Source organism: Aureococcus anophagefferens, assembly GCF_000186865.1.
Source record: "Aureococcus anophagefferens unplaced genomic scaffold AURANscaffold_12, whole genome shotgun sequence".
Classification (NCBI taxonomy): Eukaryota; class Pelagophyceae; order Pelagomonadales; family Pelagomonadaceae; genus Aureococcus; species Aureococcus anophagefferens.
The window spans coordinates 556,362-576,000 of NW_008705572.1; the positions used below are offsets into that span (position 1 = coordinate 556,362).

General features: G+C 69.8%; 2 protein-coding genes across 2 annotated transcripts; both read right to left on the reverse strand.

Moving 5' to 3' along the window:
* Positions 1-1,460: 1,460 nt before the first annotated feature.
* AURANDRAFT_27766 (hypothetical protein) lies at positions 1,461-7,964 on the reverse strand (the record flags this gene model as incomplete). The annotated part of the gene is made up of 6 exons (XM_009039806.1): positions 1,461-1,734; positions 2,923-3,027; positions 5,455-5,585; positions 5,784-5,904; positions 6,451-6,668; positions 7,467-7,964. Coding segments are annotated over 6 exons (1,347 nt in total), but the record flags the coding sequence as incomplete, so codon positions are not given.
* Positions 7,965-15,943: 7,979 nt separating this feature from the next.
* Positions 15,944-19,603, reverse strand: AURANDRAFT_27636 (hypothetical protein; the record flags this gene model as incomplete). The annotated part of the gene is made up of 2 exons (XM_009039805.1): positions 15,944-16,108; positions 19,259-19,603. Coding segments are annotated over 2 exons (510 nt in total), but the record flags the coding sequence as incomplete, so codon positions are not given.
* Between the last annotated feature and the right edge of the window lie 36 nt (positions 19,604-19,639).

Here is a 19,639-nt window from a genome sequence, read left to right on the forward strand (position 1 = left end):
AGGAAGATGCGGCGGGAGACCTCGTAGACCATGAACATGAAGCAGCTCGGTTTGAACTCCTCGTAGAGGAACCGCACGCTCTCCAGCGTCGGGTCGTTCGCCCGCGCCTCGAGCTTCTGGAACTGGACCATCGATTCCGCGTGCCGCTCGAGCGCCTCGTGGAGGAAGTCCTCGTCCTCCTGGTTCGCCGCGTGGGCGCCCGCTTCGCCGATGGTCCGTCCTGAAGGCGTTCGAACCGTTTGATGGTCCACGTCGGGGTCCAGCCGCCGCCGCAGCCGCCAGAGCAGGCACGCGAAGCCGAGGGGCACGCCGACGGGGTAGGCGACGATCGAGAACAGCACGTAGGGCAGCCACGCGTCGTACGTCGGGCTGTCGCAGCTGATCGTCGGGTCGATGCGCATGACGTTGACGCCGTCGCCGTAGCCGCCGTCGTACTTTGCACACGCGAAATACCGCAGGCAGTACGCGGACGTCGAGGGCACGAGGACGTAGAGCGTGAAGAGGATCCAATACGAAGCCCCGGAGAGGATCTCGTCCCGCCGCGACCGATCCACGCACGCGTAGCGGATCGCGAATCCGACCGCGATCAAGAGGACGAAGACGACGGGGAGCAGGGTCACGAAGAGAAGCTTGTCGAAGTAGTCGAAATCTCCGAAGCACTCCGTTTTGGCGAAACTGATGAAGCTCAGATTCACGACGGATCCAAGCTTCAGGGCCTCTTTGAAGATGGTGGGGAAGCGCACTTGCGGGAGCGACCACGGGATGCTGCACGCGATCTGGTACGTCGCGATGACGATCTTTGCTTTCGTCATGACGTTCTGCTCCATGGACCGTCCCGACGACTCCTTGTCGTCGGCGCTCTGCGTGTCGCTGCCGGCGGCTTCTCCGTCTTCGTCATCTTCGTAATGCTCCTCGAGCTTTGCCTTCGCGATATCTTTGACTGCCTCGCCCTGGACGACTTCGCGAATCGCGTCGACCCCGTGACCCAAAACGGTGAAGATGCCAAACTTTCGCATCACGACGCCGATGGCCGCGACGACAAATAGGACGGCCAGCACGGTCCCGATGATATTGTCCCCGCTCGCCTTGATCTTGTTGCCGCAGTCCACGCAGCGGTTCGCGGCCGTGTCGTAGAAGTAGTGCGCCTTGCACGCGCCGCAGAGCGGGCCCTTGTGGCCGCGCGCGCACGAGCTGTTGGCTCCGCCCTTGCACGACTCTTCGAAGATACATTCGTAGATTGACGTCGCGTCGATCGACGCGCGCCAGAAATTCTTCTTCAGGTCCATCGTCTCCAAGGTCGTGCGCGCGCCCTGGGGACAGTTCGCGCACGTCTCGACGCCGCCTTCGCACGCGTCGTCGCACTCGACGCAGCACTCCTTGCACGGCAGCGGCTGTCCGTTTCCGTCAAGGAGCTTCTTGTCGGCGTGCGTGGCGTACTTTCTCGAGTCCCAGTAGTAGGCCTCGCGGCACGCGTCGCAATACGTCTTGCCCTCTTCGAGCGTAGTCGTCGGCGTCTCGCAGAGCTGACACGAGGACTGGCCGGTGAGATTGCTGTAGTAGCCGAGCGGACACTGTGCGCAAGATGACGCCGCAGCACCCGACGTCGTCCCGACGGGACACGGCGTCGCGGCCGAGGCGCCCTCGACGGGCACGAACGTGCCGGGCGACGCGAGCTTGCAGCTTGTCTGACCGAGAGCGTCCGAGTACGTCCCGCGCGAACACGGCGTGCAGTCGCTCTCGCCGGCGGCGGAAATGGTCCCCGCGGGGCACTCGACGACGAGCGCGTCCGTCGTCGAGCGAGCTTCGGTAACCGCGACCTCCGTGCTTCCAGTGATGGTCGCCGCGCTCGACGCCTCGTCGATGGCCGCCGACGCGAGCGACGTGCCGGCCGCGCGGTCGTCGAGCGCACTTTGCGCGTCTCCGGTCGATATCGAAGAGAGCAGCGTGTCCTGGAAGCCATCCTTGAACCGGTCGAGGTCGAGTTCCTCTCCGGGAACGAGGGTGTAGTTCGCGTAGGCGACGAAGGAGATTTGATCGTGGTTCGCCGCCGTCGCGAGACGACGGCGAGCGGCGAGATGCACGTCCCGCGCTGGCACGTCGTAGACTTCATCCGAGTGAATGCTTTCCTGGACTGCGGATGCAAAGGCCTGAAGAGCCGCGTGGTCTTCGGGAAAGCGATCCGCGTCCAAGCCCTCGAGCACGAGCGCGGAAGAGATCTCGACGGTGACCGTGGAGAGCTCCGCGTTCGTGGAGCCGGCGTCGACGGGTCTGCACGTCGCCGACTCCCGATCGCTGGTTTGCCCATCGGGACACAGCGTGCAGGAGACCGCGCCGGATCCAGAGTATCGCCCCGCGGGACACGACGACGGCGCGACGGCTCCGTGGACCCACGCGAACTTGCCCGGAGGAGCGGCTTCGCAAGTGGCGGCCGCCTCGAGGTTCGCGTAGCGGCCGGGCTCGCAGAGCGTGCACGTAGAGGCCTTCGCGCCCGAGTAGGAACCGGGTGGACACTTCGTCTGTTCCGAACCGCCCTCCTCCTCGACGACGTAGCCCGCGTCCGCGATGACCGCGGCGAAGGCGCCCGACCGCGGGACGTACGATCCCGCCGGGCTCAAGTCGCAAGACGTTTGCCCGGCGCCGCTCAGAGTGCCCGCTTTGCAGGGCTCCTGTTGGGACGCGCCGTCTCTGGCGACGTAAGAGCCGGCGTTCGCGAGGACGCACGACGTCGAGCCTTCCTCGGCGGCGTAGGAGCCCGCGGGACAGTTCGTACACTTGCTCTCGCCGGGGCGGCTAATCGTGCCCGCCGGGCAAAGCTCTTGCGAGGTGGCGCCGTCTTCTGAGGTATAGGAGCCCGCGTTCGCGATCGAGCACATCGTCGATCCAACCGCGCTCGCGTATTTGCCGGCCGGGCACTCGTCGCACGCGCTCTTGCCGCTCTCCTCGGCGAACGTGCCCGCTTCGCAGAGATCGCACGTCGTAGACCCGGCATCGGACGCGTAGGTGCCGGGCTGACACTGCTCGCACTTGCTCTGGCCGACGCCGCTGCGTTCTCCTGGTTCGCAGCGGACTTCTGAGGTCGCGCCCGGCTTCGCGACAAAGCTGCCCGCCGACGCGGCCGTGCAGGTCGCCGATCCTTGCTTGGAAGCATAAGATCCTTCGGCGCACGGGGTGCACTTTGAGGCCGCGGCGCCTGAATAGCGCCCAGCTTCGCACGGCACCTGTGCAGAGGCGCCTTCGTCTGCGCAAAAGTAGCCCTCATCCGCGAGCTCGCACGTATCCGCGCCCTCGTCGGCGTATCGACCGGCTTCACAATCCGCGCAGGACGTCGCGCCCGAGGCGGAATATTTGCCAGCCTGACACGCCGTCGGCTCCGAGGCGCCGGAGCCTTCCACGTAGAATCCGCCTTTGGAGAGTTGGCACGAGGTCTTTCCCGACTCGCCCTGATACGCACCGGGCTCGCAGTCGTCGCACGCGAATGAACCGCCGCCCGGCGAGATCTTGCCCGGAGCGCACGGAGTCTGCGCGGTCGCGCCGGCGTCGGCCACGAATTCGCCCGCGCTGGCTAACTTGCAGACATTCTGACCTTCATCATCGGTGTATGACCCGCGCTCGCACTCGACGCACTCGGACGCCCCGCTCGACGAGAACGTGCCCGGGGGACACGACGAGGTCTCGCCGGTGGAAAATCCTCCTGGTGGAGAATCTGTAAATACGGTCGCTGCGTCCACGCCTTCGGAGCTCATTTCGACGTCGACGGTCGCAGAGCCGAGCGCCGACCCCGAAAGCGACCGCCGCGAGGCCCAAAGCGCGCGCCGTCCCGAAGAGACCGCCTCCTCAATATTCCGCTGCAGGGTGCCGTCCTCGATCTTGGCGAGGAGGTCGAGCTCAAAGTCTTCGAGAACGAGCTCCTCGGTCGACATGAGATCTTCGCCGGCCGCCGCCGTGTAGTTCGCTTCGAGCTCGAAATCGATCTTCGCGCTCGAGCCGTTGGCGACGGCGGGGCCCACGGAAGCAATGCCGGCGCTGTCCACCATGAAGCTGAACAGATCCGCGACCAGCGTCGCCTCGAGAGCCGCCTTCAATTGCGCGTTGGCCACGGCGTCGTCGTTGAATGCGGACGCGTCGACGCCGTTCAGGGCCAGAGACGACCTGATGGTCATCAGCACGACCTCGGCCGGGGGCGCCCGCTTTCCGGCGTCGACCGTGGTACAAGCCGCCTCGCCGGCTTTGTTCGTCGTGCCGGCCGGGCACACCGCGCAGTAGCTCGCGGCCGCACCGGAATACCGGCCCGCGGGACACATGGTCTCCGCCGTGGCTCCCGTCGAAGCCACCATGGTCCCGCCGCTCGAGAGGGCGCAGGACGATTGTCCGCTCTCCGCGGCGAACGTTCCTTCCTCGCAGCGTGTGCACGCGGACGCGCCCATGCCGCTGTAGGACCCCGCCGGGCATGGCGTCGCTTCGAACGCGCCGGACGCGCCGACGAAGGAGCCGGCGTTCGACAACTGGCAAGAGGTGCCGCCGCGCTCGTCCGCGAAGGTCCCGGGCTGGCACGCGTCGCACTCGGTGGCGCCCGAGCCGCTGATCTTGCCGGCATCGCACAGTGTCTGCGTCGAAGCGCCGGTCTCGTTCACGAAGGAGCCAGCGTCGGCGAGGGCGCAGCTCGACTGCCCGGTCTCGGGTCCGTAGGTACCGACGCCGCACTCGATGCACGGTCCCGAGCCGGCGCCCTTGAAGGTCCCGACCGGGCACGCGCTGCACTCGCTCGCTCCGGCGGAGCTGCTCGAGTAGCCCGCGGGGCACGACGTGCAGGATGATTCGCCCTCGCCGCTGAAGGTGCCGATCTCGCAGTCGACGCACTCGCTCGCGCCGGAGCCGGAGAAGCTTCCCGCGGGGCACGATGTCTGCTCGGGGGCGCCAGCCAAGTCGACGAAGGACCCGCCGTCCGCGAGGGCGCAGCTCGACTGGCCGGTCGCGTCCTGGTACGTCCCGCGCTCGCACTCGTCGCACTCGCTCGCGCCAGAGCCGGAGAAGCTTCCCGCGGGGCACGCGGTCTGCTCTGAGGCGCCGGTGTCGTTCACGAAGAAGCCGGAATTTGCGAGGAGGCAGCTCGACTGCCCGGTCTCGGGTCCGAACGTGCCCGCGCCGCACTCGACGCACGGCCCCGAGCCGGCGCCCTTGAAGGTCCCGACCGGGCACGCGCTGCACTCGCTCGCTCCGGCGGCGCTGCTCGAGAAGCCCGCGGGGCACGACGTGCAGGATGAGTCGCCCTCGGTGCTGTAGGTGCCGACCTCGCACGTCGCGCACGCGGAGCTGGCCGTCGCAGAATACGTCCCCGCGAAGCAAGCCGTGGACGCCGAGGCGCCCGTGCTGCCGACGAAGCTGCCCGCCTCCGCGAGCTTGCAGTCGCTCGAGCCCTCCTCGTCCGCGTACTTGGCCGCGGCGCAGTCGAGGCACGGTCCCGAGCCGGCGCCCTTGTACTTGCCGACCGGACACGCCTCGCACTCGCTCGCGCCCTCGGCGTCGCTCGAGTACCCGCTCGGGCACAGCGTGCACGTGTCGCTGCCCTCGGTGCTGTAGGTGCCGACCTCGCACGTCGCGCACTCTGAGCTGGCCGTCGCGGCATACGACCCCGCGAAGCACGGCGTGGACGCCGAGGCGCCCGTGCTGGCGACGAAGCTGCCCGCCTCCGCGAGCTTGCAGTCGCTCGAGGCCTCCTCGTCCGCGTACTTGGCCGCGGCGCAGTCGAGGCACGGTCCCGAGCCGGCGCCCTTGTACTTGCCGACCGGACACGCCTCGCACTCGCTCGCGCCCTCGGCGTCGCTCGAGTACCCGCTCGGGCACAGCGTGCACGTGTCGCTGCCCTCGGTGCTGTAGGTGCCGACCTCGCACGTCGCGCACTCTGAGCTGGCCGTCGCGGCATACGACCCCGCGAAGCACGGCGTGGACGCCGAGGCGCCCGTGCTGGCGACGAAGCTGCCCGCCTCCGCGAGCTTGCAGTCGCTCGAGCCCTCCTCGTCCGCGTACTTGGCCGCGGCGCAGTCGAGGCACGGTCCCGAGCCGGCGCCCTTGTACTTGCCGACCGGACACGCCTCGCACTCGCTCGCGCCCTCGGCGTCGCTCGAGTACCCGCTCGGGCACAGCGTGCACGTGTCGCTGCCCTCGGTGCTGTAGGTGCCGACCTCGCACGTCGCGCACTCTGAGCTGGCCGTCGCGGCATACGACCCCGCGAAGCACGGCGTGGACGCCGAGGCGCCCGTGCTGGCGACGAAGCTGCCCGCCTCCGCGAGCTTGCAGCTCGACTGGCCCGTCGCGTCCTGGTACGTCCCGGCCTCGCAGTCGAGGCACTCGCTCGCGCCGGAGCCGGAGAAGCTTCCCGCGGGGCACGCAGTCTGTTCCGAAGCTCCAGTGTTTCCGGCGTAGAAGCCCTGACCTGCGAGCGCGCAGCTAGACTGACCCGTCAACACCTGGAACGTGCCGGCCGCGCAGTCGTCGCACTTGCCCGAAGCGGAGCCGGAGAATGAGCCCGCGGGGCATTCGCGTTGCTCCGAGGCGCCCATCGCGTCGACGAAGGACCCGCCGTCCGCGAGCTTGCAGCTCGACTGGCCCGTCGCGTCCTGGTACGTCCCGGCCTCGCAGTCGATGCACTCGTCCGCGCCGGAGCCGCTGTACTTGCCCGCATCGCACGCGGTCTGCTCCGACGCGCCGTCCGCTTGGACGAAGGACCCGCCGTCCGCGAGCGCGCAGCTCGACTGGCCCGTCGCGTCCTGGTACGTCCCGGCCTCGCAGTCGACGCACTCGTCCGCGCCGGAGCCGCTGTACTTGCCCGCATCGCACGCGGTCTGCTCCGACGCGCCGTCCGCTTGGACGAAGGACCCGCCGTCCGCGAGCGCGCAGCTCGACTGGCCCGTCGCGTCCTGGTACGTCCCGGCCGCGCAGTCGTCGCACTCGCTCGCGCCGGAGCCGCTGTACTTGCCCGCATCGCACGCGGTCTGCTCCGACGCGCCGTCCGCTTGGACGAAGGACCCGGCGTCCGCGAGCGCGCAGCTCGACTGGCCCGTCGCGTCCTGGTACGTCCCGGCCTCGCAGTCGACGCACTCGTCCGCGCCGGAGCCGCTGTACTTGCCCGCATCGCACGCGGTCTGCTCCGACGCGCCGTCCGCTTGGACGAAGAAGCCGGCGTCCGCGAGCGCGCAGCTCGACTGGCCGGTCTCGCCCTGGTACGTCCTGACTGTGCAAGTTGAGCACTCGCTCGCGCCGGAGCCGCTGTACTTGCCCGCATCGCACGCGATCTGCTCAGAGGCGCCGATCGCGTCGACGAAGAAGCCGGCGTCCGCGAGCTTGCAGCTCGATTGACCCGTCAAGTCCTGGTACGTCCCGGCCTCGCAGTCGATGCACTCGTCCGCGCCGGAGCCGCTGTACTTGCCCGCATCGCACGCGATCTGCTCAGAGGCGCCGATCGCGTCGACGAAGAAGCCGGCGTCCGCGAGCTTGCAGCTCGATTGACCCGTCAAGTCCTGGTACGTCCCGGCCTCGCAGTCGATGCACTCGCTCGCGCCCGGAGCAGAATACGACCCCGCGGAGCAGCTGGCGCACTCGCTCGCGCCCGCGGCCGAGGACTTGCCCGCGGCGCACTTCGTACACTGCGGGTCGCCCTCGGCCGAGAAGGTGCCCGCGTCGCACGACGTGCAGTTTGCGATGTTGAAGTAGCCGTCGAAGGTCGCGGTCTCGACGGTCCCCGCTGGACACGTCCCCTCCGTGCAGCCGCTCCCCGAGAAGACGTCGCCGAAGCACGCGCACGTCCCGGTGCCGCCCCTACCGTCGTCGCAGGAGCCGCGCGACCGGCCGCTCCCCGCGACGCCGCAGGTGTCCGTGAGGCGCGGCGCGTTGCGGTCTTCGTCACCCCCTTGCGGGCAGGGCTCGCACGTGCTCCCGTAGAAACCCGCCTGGCACTCGCCGCACTGCATGACCACGTCGGGCACCTCGTGGTCGAAGCCGCCGAGGCACTGGCAGGACGCTTCGGAGAAGATGACGGAGGTCAGATCGCAGACGCCCTTGCTACTGCAGGCATTGCCGCCTTGCGTGCAGTAACCGTTCGCGAAGAAGTTGAGGACGCCGTCATCTTCGCCCACGACGAGGTCGAGGTCGCCGTCGCCGTCGAGGTCGGCGAAAGCGGGCTTGCTGTCGTCACCGATGTCGATGCCGTAGAAGGGGTTCGCGGTGCCGGTGACGGGCGCGTAGTCTGGCGACGCCGCGGACCCGACGTTCTCGTAGTAGTTGAGGGCGCCGTTGTCTTCGCCCACGACGAGGTCGAGGTCGCCGTCGCCGTCGAGGTCGGCGAGCGCGGGCGTGCTGCCGCTGACGTCGATGCCGTCGAAGGGGTTTGCGGTGCCGGTCCTGGCCGCGTAGGTCGGCGACGCCGCGGACCCGAAGTTCTCGTAGTAGTAGAGGCCGCCCCAGTATTCGCCCACGACGAGGTCGAGGTCGCCGTCGCCGTCGAGGTCGGCGAACGCGGGCGCGCTGCTCCAACCGACGCCGATGCCGTCGAAGGGGCTCGCGGTGCCGGGGACGGCCTCGTAGCTCGGCGCTGTCGCGTTCCCGACGTTCGCGTAGTAGAAGAGGACGCCGTAGTTTTCGCCCACGACGAGGTCGAGGTCGCCGTCGCCGTCGAGGTCGGCGAACGCGGGCGCGCTGTAGTAACTGACGTCGATGCCGTCGAACGGGTTCGCGCTGCCGGTCCTGGCCGCGTAGGTCGGCGACGCCGCGGACCCGACGTTCTCGTAGTAGTAGAGGAAGCCGTACACTTCGCCCACGACGAGGTCGAGGTCGCCGTCGCCGTCGAGGTCGGCGAGCGCGGGCTTGCTCCGGGAACCGACGTCGATGCCGTCGAAGGGGCTCACGGCGCCGGTGACGGGCGCGTAGTCTGGCGACGCCGCGGAGCCGACGGTCTCGTAGTAGTTGAGGACGCCGTCCTCTTCGCCCAAGACGAGGTCGAGGTCGCCGTCGCCGTCGAGGTCGGCGAGCGCGGGCGCGCTGTTGTAACCGACGTCGATGCCGTCGAAGGGGTTCGCGGCGTCGGTGACGGCCTCGTAGCTCGGCGACGCCGCGGACCCGACGTTCTCGTAGTAGAAGAGGGTGCCGTCGTACTCGCCCACGACGAGGTCGAGGTCGCCGTCGCCGTCGACGTCGGCGAACGCGGGCTTGCTCCAGTGACCGAAGGCACCGACGTCGATGCCGTCGAAGGGGTTCGCGGCGCCGGTGACGGCCTCGTAGCTCGGCGACGCCGCGGACCCGACGTTCTCGTAGTAGAAGAGGGTGCCGCCGTCTTCGCCCACGACGAGGTCGAGGTCGCCGTCGCCGTCGAGGTCGGCGAGCGCGGGCGCGCTGTGCCAACCGACGTCGATGCCGTCGAAGGGGTTCGCGCTACCGGTGACGGCCTCGTAGCTCGGCGACGTCGCGTTCCCGACGTTCTCGTAGTAGTAGAGGAAGAGGTTCAATTCGCCCACGACGAGGTCGAGGTCGCCGTCGCCGTCGAGGTCGGCGAGCGCGGGCTTGCTGTAGGAACCGACGTCGATGCCGTCGAAGGGGTTCGCGCTACCGGTGACGGCCTCGTAGCTCGGCGACGCCGCGGACCCGACGTTCTCGTAGTAGAAGAGGGTGCCGTAGTATTCGCCCAAGACGAGGTCGAGGTCGCCGTCGCCGTCGAGGTCGGCGAGCGCGGGCGCCAATTGGACGTCGATGCCGTCGAAGAAGTTCGCGCGCTCGACGTACTGGTGCTCGTTCCCCCAGCAGACGGTCGCGTCCCGCAGGACGCAGAGCGCCGACGCCCGGGCGGCCAGGAGCGCCAAGACGACGCTTCTCGCCATCGCTTCACTTCACCGGCCTGTGGGCGAGGGGTGTCGGCGGTCGGCGGAGCGCGCGATGTGGGGGCGGGGGAGGGCGGGCTGGGCGACGTGGCGGTCGGCGGACGAGGGCGTCGGCGGTCGGCGGGATCGCGTTCCGACGAGCGGGCGGCGGGGCGCGCGCGCGGGTACAGAGGCTGGCGTCGGCCAAGTCCTCGAAGCAGAGCGCCGAGGTCTCGACGACGCCTCGAGGCCTCGGCGTGGGGCGTTGAAGAGACGCGGCGATTCGCTGCTCGTTTTCTTTCGCCGCAGAAATTCGTGTTCGGCGTCGACGAAGCAGGGGGTCCACGATGCCGTGCGCAGGGCCACCCGAAGGTCGCGGACAGCGCGGGTGCCGGTGTGCCCCGCGCGAGCGCCGACGTCGAATCGCGACGGTCGGTCGATCGACTCCGATCGGCGGACCGCCGACGGGCCGCGGGGCCGGCCGCTCACCCGGAAAGCGTCGCGACCGGTCGACGTTTGGGGCAAAACGAGGCGGGCGGACACTGTATGGGACGCGGGGCGGGGCGGTCAATTGACCACGGAGGTTGACGCTTTTTCCGCTTTCGACGAGGCTAGGTTCGTTTTCGGTTCGGCGACGACGAATTCGGGTTAGGTGGAGAGGAGGAACGGGGTATGGAGCGTTGCGTTCCGGGAAGACGCAGGCGAGAGGCGCCCGCGCGCGCAGCGGGGAGTGGGCGACGTGTTGCCGTAAATGTCGACAAGTCGATGCGCGATGCGGCGACTCGCTTGGTGCACCTTTAGCCTAAATTTCCGGGAACTTGCCCCGATCCCGATCTACTCGCTCGCTGCGGAACGCGGAACTCACGACGGCCGCGCCGCCGACCATGAAGGGTAGTCCTCAAAAATATTATCGCGTCGTCAGGGGCATAGCTTCCCCGGCCTCGCGCTCGAGCTTCTCGACGCGCCCCTCGAGCTTGGCCAGAAAGAGCCGCTCGGGGACCTGCGCGAGGTTCGTGATGTGCACAAAGGGCAAGCCCCGGAGCCGCATCTCCTCGAGGCGCGGCCGGAGGCGCGAGTCGAGGGAGTAGCCGAGGAGCGCCGGGCACGCGATGACCGCCGCCGCGGCCGCGGCCGCGCCGTCGTCGACGCCCGGCGAGTCCGCGGCCGCCGCCGCGAGCGCGTCGAGCTTCGGGGCCAGGTTCGCGTCCACGGAGAGGCCGAGCACCGTCGGGTAGGACGCCACGAGGCTCGCGAGGTTCGCGCGCGTCCGCGTGTCGAAGACGTCGTCGAGCGCCTCCGGCGGCGCCGACGCGTTGAGCGGCGGCGCGCCGAGGAGCCGCGCCGCCAGGAAGCGGCACGTCGTCCGCAGCGTGCCCGGCACGCTCAGCCCGAGGCACTGGGGCCGCTTCGACACGACGGCCGCCGCGCGGTCCACGCCTAGCCCGAGCTCGTCGCGGAGGAACGCGAGGCGCTGCCGCAGCTTCGCGACCGCGACGGAGTTCGCGACCTTCGCCGCCTTGGTCGCGACGAGCGTCCCGAGCGACGCGGCCGCGCGCGCCGACAGGGCGAGCTCGTCGCCCAACGCGTCCGTGAGCCGCGCCAGCTGGTCCGGCGACGTCAGCAGGAGCTCCGGGTGCCGGTAGCACGCGTCGGAGGCCGCGCGCGCGCCCAGCGACGCCACGAGGCCGTTGACCCGCGCGGCGAGCGTCGCCGCGTCGAGGCAGAGCACGCGCGGCGCCTTCTCGGCGACGCGGAGCGCCAGCGTCTTCGGCGCGTCGAGCGACGCGTTCGCCGCGCGCGCGGCGACGAAACCGCCGCTGCCCTCCGCGTCGAGCGCGTCGAGCGCCCGGAGCCGGCCCCGCAGGCCCGTCGCCCGGAGCGCGCCGGGCCACGTGCCTAGAAGCGCCGCCGGGAGCGCCGCGTCCAAATGCGCGTAGGTGCGGAAGTTGGGCTCGAGCGTCTTCCGGAGCGACGCCGTGAGCAGCTGCCTGTGTGGAAATCAACCAGTGAGCTGGGACGTCGGGGCCAAACTTCAGAAATCTCCAGCTCGGTCAAATCGAAGTCGATTTGGCTGATTTTTGGACGAATCGATTGCTCTCGTCAAGTTCTCGAAGCACATCCGAAGAGCTTGTGTCGAAACGGTCGCATACGCTCACATTCAAGTCGGGTTGAAGATTTGATTTGCACGCAGGCAGCTGCGGGCACCTGACGCACGCGTCGCCGAGCCGCCTCCGCGGCACGCCGCAGCGCGCCGCGAGCCAGGCGATCTTCGCCGCCAACGCGTCGGCGTTGAGGCCCAGGATCGTCGGCTGGCTCGACACGAGGCGCCGCAGCGCCGCGTCGTCGAGGTCCAGGGCCTCGCGGAGCGCCTCGCCCTTGCGCTGCAGCGTGTCGCGCCGCTGGCTCAGCACGGGCCCGTGCTGCGCGAGCACGCGGCTCAGGGTCTCCTCGTCGACCTGGAGCTCGTCGCGGAAGTAGAAGTAGCCCACGCGCTTCTCGAAGAGCGTGAGCATCAACGAGCCCTCGGCGAGCGCGCGCCGCGCGTCGTCGCTCTCGAGCTCCCGAATCTCCCCCGTCGTCTCCAGCTTGCGCCGCGCGGCCCGCTCGAGCTGCGCGACGCGCGCGAGCGACAGGTCGAGCCGCAGCGAGCACTCGAGCTGCGTCGACGGCTCCATCCAGTAGCGCTCCAATAGCACGTCGGCCTCGCGGTCCGTCAAGGGCGCGAGCGCGAGCTCCGCGTCGCCGCCGGCGGCGACGATGGCCGCGTGCAGCCAAAACGGCGCGTCGGGCCGCGGCGGGCTGAGGCCGTAGTACGCCTCCTCGTCGTCGTCGCCGTCGAAGGCGGACACGGCGTCGGCCCAGACGTCGAGGGGCTCGTCGGCGGCGCTCCGGCGCGTCGCTCGCGCGCGCGAGCACGCGTCGAGGCGCGGCGTTCGCGTGCGCGCGAACGCATGCGTCGAATCGACGAGGAGGGCCAGGGCGATAAAGGCGACTGCGTGTGTGTGCCAGGACGTTGCGCTGCGCGTCAGCGCCATCGTCTTGGGCTTCAGGTTGAACGGCACGAGCACCCCTCTTGAACCGTAGAAGCAGCCCTCTCGAGGCACGACTCCATCGAGCAAAAGACCCCCAAGGCGCGTCGTCGGCCCGCGCGCCCGCCCCGCGCGCCTCCTCCGCCGGTCCGTCGCCCCGCCGCGGCCCCGCGCCCCTCGGCTTCGCGTCGTCGCGCCGCGAAACGTCGCGCTCCGCGCCGCGGCTTCGCGAAATCCGACATTTTTTAGGCACCCACCGCAGCTCGCACGCCGCCGCCCCGACGCTGCTCGTCGATGAACCTCGTCCTCTTCATGGCCGCCCTTCACCACCGCGAGCACGCGCACCCCTTCGCCATCTACCAGGCGGACGGCTTCTCTGGGACGACCTGGGGGACCACGATCTTCGCCGGCGGCCCCACCGCGCTGGTCCAGTACAAGCCCAACGCCGCCGCGGGCGTGCTCTGGAGCGACGACGCGAAGGACACCTTGTACACGATCGGCATGCGCCACCACGACGTCGTCCACTACACGCCCGGCAGCTACGAGCACGAGCGCGCGATCCACCCGGTCACGGGCGAGGAGATCCACTACCCCCGGGGCCTCGGCGGCAAGTTCAACACGCACAACCCGTACCACCAGCAGCACCTGGACCCCGCGGGCAACTACCTCCTCGACATCACGGACGACATTTGGTACGACGGCGTGGGCCAGAACACGACCTACGAATCTTCGGTCATCGCGACGAAGTTCAAGAAGATCGCCACCAATTTGAACGCAGACGGGCGGGCGGTCGCGTCGGACAACCTCCGGGGCTACCCGTACCAGCGCTGGCCGACGGCCGCCGCGATGCCGGCCGGCTGGGACCCGGCGTTCGTCCAGCCCGCCGGCGGCCGCGTCATGTCTCAGCGGGACGCCATCTACCACTTCTGCCGCCAGGGCGGCATCTGCGCGCACCCGCACTGCCGCACGCCGCTGAACTTCTACGCGCCCAAGACCGACCCGAACTCCGCGTGGATCGCGCGGAAGAACGACATGATCAACCACTACGGCATGGAGTCGCTCACGGCCGCCGACGACAACATCCTCGGCTGGGTGTGCAAACACTGCAAATGCGAGTAAACTAGCTTTGTTCGTAGACTACGGGTAGCACTATTCCTCGCGGGCGCGAGGGCGTGCGCACGGAGGGCGCTCATTCGCGGCGCCCGGGCGACGCGTCGCGGCCGCTTCTCGGCGACGTCTCGAAGTGGTCGTCGTCGAAGGCGGTGTCGTCCGCTGTGCCCCCCGGTCGCCGGGGTCGGAGACGTCGAAGACCGCGGCTTCGCGGAGACATGCGTCGACCGAGACCGCGGCGACGCTCGGCGCGCGCCCGCGCGGCCACTCCATCATCTCGGCGACGTGCGCCGCGACGCGCGACGCGAGCATCGCCGCGCGGTCCGCCGGCGCGGCCGCCGCGAGCTCCCCGAGGAGGCCCGCGGCGGGCGCGGGCGCGGCGGGCGCGGCGGGCGCGGCCGCGAGGCGTCCGGCGAGCGGGTGCGGGCCCGCGGCGCCGCGGCGCTTCGCGTACTGGGCCCAGTCCGCGGGGAGCACGGCCGCGTGGCACTGCGTCCGGCCCGCGACCTGCGAGAGCGCCGCGAGCGCCTGGAAGCCGCCGTCGAGGGGCACGAAGCGCATGCCCGTCGACTTGACGTGGGCCTCGAAGCCCGACCCGAAGCGGTGCGCCATGCCCGCGTCGGCCCAGGTGCCCCAGGACACGGCGAGGGCCGGGAGGCCCGCGCGCGCGCGCGCGGCGGCCAGGCCGTCCTGGAACGCGTTCGCGGCGCCGTAGTGCGTGAGCTCGCGCGAGCCCAGGAGGCCGTAGATGGACGAGAAGAGCACGAAGGTGTCGACGGGCGTCTTCAGGGACGCGGCGTGGAGGTGCAGCGAGCCGTCGACCTTGGGCTTGAGCACGTCCGCGAAGCGGTCCCAGGTCAGCGCCGGCGCGGCGCCGTCGTCGACGACGCCCGCGAGGTGCCAAACGCGGAGCTTCGTCGCCGGCGTCGGCTTGAGGGCCGCGCCGCGCGCGAGGAGCGCCTCGGCGCCGGACGCGAGCGACACGTCGGCCTGCTCGACGACGACGGTCGCGCCCGTGTCGCTCGCGAGCTTCGCGAGCTTCGCGGCGAGCTCCGGGCTCAGCGCGCGGCGCGACGCGAGGACGAGCGTCGCGGCCTTGCCGCCGGCGGCCGCGAGCTTCGCGGCCCACTCGACGCCGAGCCCCCCCGTGCCGCCGGAGACGACGTGCACGCCCGCGGCGACGTCCGCGTCGACGACGGGCCCGCCCTCGAGGAGCCGCGGCACGGGCAGGGGCGCGAGCCGGGGCGCCTTGCGCACGCGCTTGCGCCAGGCGGATTCGGCGCGCGACGCCGGCGGCGCCGCGCCGAGCTCCCGGAGGAGGAAGGCGGCGTCGCGCTCGCGGCTCGGCTCGCAGGGGCAGAGGTCGACGACGCGGAATCCGAGCTTGGGCATCTCGGCGGCCGCGGACCGGACCATGCCCCAGACGGCGCAGGACGCGAGCGCGGCGTCGGGCGCCGTCGCCTCGACGCCGTCGAGGGACGCGTCGTCCGCGGCGCCGCGCGTCGCGACGACGACGCGCGGCGCGTCGTCGCGCTCGTCGAGGGCCTGGAGGAGCGCGAGGAGCGTCTTGAGCGCGGCCTTGGTGGCGCCGGCGACGTCGTCGCCGAGCGCGGCGCCCGCGCCGAGCGCCGTGAGGCACACGACGCCCGCGACGTCCTCGCCGCTCTCCTCCAGCGCGCACGCGACGCGCGCCTTCTCCTGCTCGAGCGTCGCGCCCGCCGGGGCGGGGGGCAGGATGGCCGCGGTCGCGCCGGTCATCTTCGCGGCGAGTTCCTGGGCGACGCCCGTGCCGTCGTCGAGGAGGACCCAGAAGCCCTCGACGGCCGCCGCGGCCTCCGCGGCGAGGGGCGCGTCGACCCAGGTCACGCCGTAGACGTGGTCCGCGATGCCCGACGGGGGCTGGGCCGCCTGCTTGCGGCTCGCGCGCGCGGCCTTGCGCTCCTCGGCGAGCTTCGCGTCGCGCTTCTTGAGCGCGGCCTTGGCGACCTTGCCCGAGCCCGTCATGGGCAGGTCGGCCCGGGCCATGAACTCGATGGACGACGGCACCTTGAAGTCCGCGAGCTTGGCCGCGGCGTGGCGCCGGAGCGCCGCCGCCGTGAGGGACTCGTCCTGCTTGACGACGACGGCCTTGACGCGCTCGCCCATGGCGTCGTCGGGCATGCCGTAGACCGTCGCGAGCTCGACCCTGGGTGCCCGTCGAGCACGCGCTCGACCCCGACGCGGTAGACGTTCTCCGAGCACACGACGATCATGTCCGTGGCGCGGTCGAGGACCGTCAGGTAGCCGTCGCCGTCGACCTTGACGAGGTCGTCCGTGCGGAACCAGCCGTCGGCCGTGATGGCCTCGGCCGTCGCCTCGACGTCGTTGCCGCGGCCGGAGAAGAGCGTCGGGCCACGGATCCAGACCTCGCCGACGCCCTAGCGCGCCGCGGCGCCGAGGCGGTTCTTCTTGACGCTGTTCATGACGCCGACGCAGGTGGCCGCGCCGCAGCAGCACCGATCGAAGCTCGTCCAGCGGTAGTTGTACGTGAGCTCGCCCGGCTCGACGGACCGCAGGGCGCAGATGCCGTAGCGGTCGCGCGCGACGGCTCGAACATGTCGACCATGGAGAAGCCCATCGGGGGCGAGATCGACGCCATCGGCATCTCTCCGGGCTTCGGCGGCGTCGGCGAAAACACGCTGCGCGCCGAGCTGCCACATGCTTTGTGCTTGCCGCTCACAGCCGCTTCGGCGTCACTGCCGGCTTCGGCCAGCGCGTATGGGCTCGTTCTCGGCCGAAATCGCATCGTTTTGAGCGCGGCTTGGCTCTACGGGTTCGCACAAGACCCTGTCCGAATGCTGCAACGCGCAGTCTCATTGCGCGCGCTCGTCCGCGAGAACGAGGCGGTCGGATTTGCGTCTTTTTCGGCCTCAACTCGCCGCGATGCGCTCCCATTTTGCACGATCGACGATCAGGTGTGGGTTGAGGCGCTTCGGAGTCCACTAGTGGGGTCCCCTCGAGGTGCCAAACTTCTCTGACACCCCGGACGACGATTCCGACGGAGCTATCACTCGCTCGGGATTGTCGGTGAAACGCGACGCCGGCGACCAAGTGCTCGTTGGTCGATACGGTGCTCGCGAGGCGCGCCGACTGCTTCGCGGCGTTCGCACAGACGGGCAACGGCTCTCTGCAGCGTGGATTCCGCTGTGGGCACCGAGAACGCCTCTGTGACGTCTTCCGAGATCTCGGCGCCGCACAAGATCTCGACCACGGCTCGCAGCAACGATCCACGTCCTGCAACCCGTGACGGTCTCAGCGAATGCTTCGGTTGATGTGCCGACCCCGTGCGACCCGTTGATCACCTTCGTCGACGTCGTTTCCGCAGCGGACGGCGTGGCCAAATTGTCGCCCAGACCAGTAGCCGTCCAGCCACCGCCAGGACGACTCGCATCGGGTGATTTTGCTGACCGTGGCCAGCGCTGCGCGCCGCTTCTCGCCCGCGAAGGGGCCGTAAAACACTTAAACATCCCATCGCGCGCTTTTGAGCACCGGTGGCGACGGCTAGGGGTAGAGGCCCGCAGGACACGAGGCTGTGGTTCGCGGTCGCGGCGACAGGTTCAGTCCTGCGAGCCGTAGAGCGGTCGCAATCGGGCGAGTGTGTCCCGTGGAGGAAGCTGGAGCGCGCCCGAGCTCCATTCGCAGCGCCATCTCGTGCGCTGGGCGTCAAAGGCGTGCATGCGGATTTGCTGCCCTGCGAGTAGAAGCTGTGCTAGTGGCCGATGACGGGTGTCGCAGCAGCTGGAATCGTTCCGAGGCATTGGGCGACGTCCGACGTGCGTCTACAAACACTCGTGGAGCGTCTTCGCGGCGAAGTGTGCGCGCAGGCGAAGTCGTAGCGAATCTCGCGCCTGGCGCCGCCGAGCGGCTTTCCGCACCCCCGAACCCGTGCGACGTGCCCGACGTCGCGACGCTTCGTCAGAGGCACCGTCTAGGACCTCTTCGCGCGTCCTGAGCTTCCTGGAGCTGCCGCTGCCGCGGCGCCGGCGGGACCGCGCCGCAAGCACCGCCACAGGAGGAGTGCGTCGATTCCGACCGTTCGCGTGCGCCGCCCCCGACAGCGTTTCACGGACGGATTTTTGCGTCGGGCGGCCTCTCTATGACCATGCGAGGCTAGGCGCGGGGCAAGGGCTACAGGGTCGGCGGCCAGGCCGCGAACGACGCGCCAAGCCGAGCTCGCGGATCTAGGTCCAAATCAGCCCCAGATCCGCGAGGATTGGCCGGGGCTGAAGCGAGGGTGAGCGGCAAGCTTTGTGGAGAGCTGGCTTCAAACTCGGGGACGAGCACGTCAACTTGCAGCTTTAAAAGCCCACTAGCAGGCCTAGAGGTGGCCCATCGGCAGGCTGCCGTCGAACCGCGACAAGAAGCCGAGGACGTGGCCCACGGAATCGCGGTTGAGGGCGAGGCCATCCCGCGGGAGGAGGACGCGGCAGAGGAAGTGGCGGTGCGCGCGCGTGAAGCTCTCGTAGCCGCCGCCGTCTACGACCGCCTCGATGATCGCGTAGGCATCTGCGTTGGAGTTGTTGCGCAAATGACCATTGTCGATAACCGCGAGGTCGATATCCGCGCCCTTGCTTAGCAACAGCTTCACCATTTCCACGTTGTCGCAGTGGATCGCACACTCGAGCGGTGTCCCGGCCTCAGGCGGCCGGTCTCCAAGCATCCGCGCCTCGAGGTTAGCGCCGTGATCGAGCAGCGCGAGGACAATCGTCGTCGCCGCCTCCTCATTATACGCCGCTAGAAATGGACCGCTCACCGCTAGGTGCAGCGCAGTGCGACCCAGGACCCGCAGGTTCGGGTTCGCGCCGCGTCCTAGCCACAGCACACACCGCCGCGCGTCGAGCCGGTATGTGCAGTGGTAGACCTGCGTCCAGCCGTTTGGGTCGCGCGCATCGCCATTATGAAGCATGGCCAGCAGCGAGCAGCGACGCGGCTAAGACCCAAAGCTCGCGCGAAGCGTCCGGACGACTATAAGCTTCAATGACAGCACGGTGCTGTTATCAACAAAAATCTTCAAGATGCTGCGATTAGGCGTCGAGGCGAGGGGTTGCGATTAGGCGTGTGGAGCTAGGGCACGGTCTAGCGCGCCGCGGGGCCGACTGGGTTCTTCTAGGTAGCCGCTCGGCCGGCCGTCGGCGCGACGTACTCGACGGACGACGGCAGCTTGACGTCCGCGAGCCTGACCGCGGCGTGGAGCCGGAGCGCCGCCGCCGTGCGGGGCTCGCCCTGCTTGAGGACGACGGCCTTGACGCCCAGGGCGTCGTCGGACATGCCGTAGACCGTCGCGAGCTCGACCGCCGGGTGCCCGTCGAGCACGCGCTCGACCTCGACGCGGTAGACGTTCTCCGAGCACACGACGATCATGTCCGTGGCGCGGTCGATGACCGTCAGGTAGCCGTCGCCGTCGACCTTGGCGAGGTCGTCCGTGCGGAACCAGCCGTCGGCCGTGATGGCCTCGGCCGTCGCCTCGACGTCGTTGCCGCGGCCGGAGAAGAGCGTCGGGCCGCAGATCCAGACCTCGCCGACGCCGGCGGCGCCCGGCGCGACGTCGACGGCGTCCGCGTCGGCCTCGAGGGGCTTCTCCATGGTCGACACGTTCAGGCCGTCGCGCGCGCCGACGAC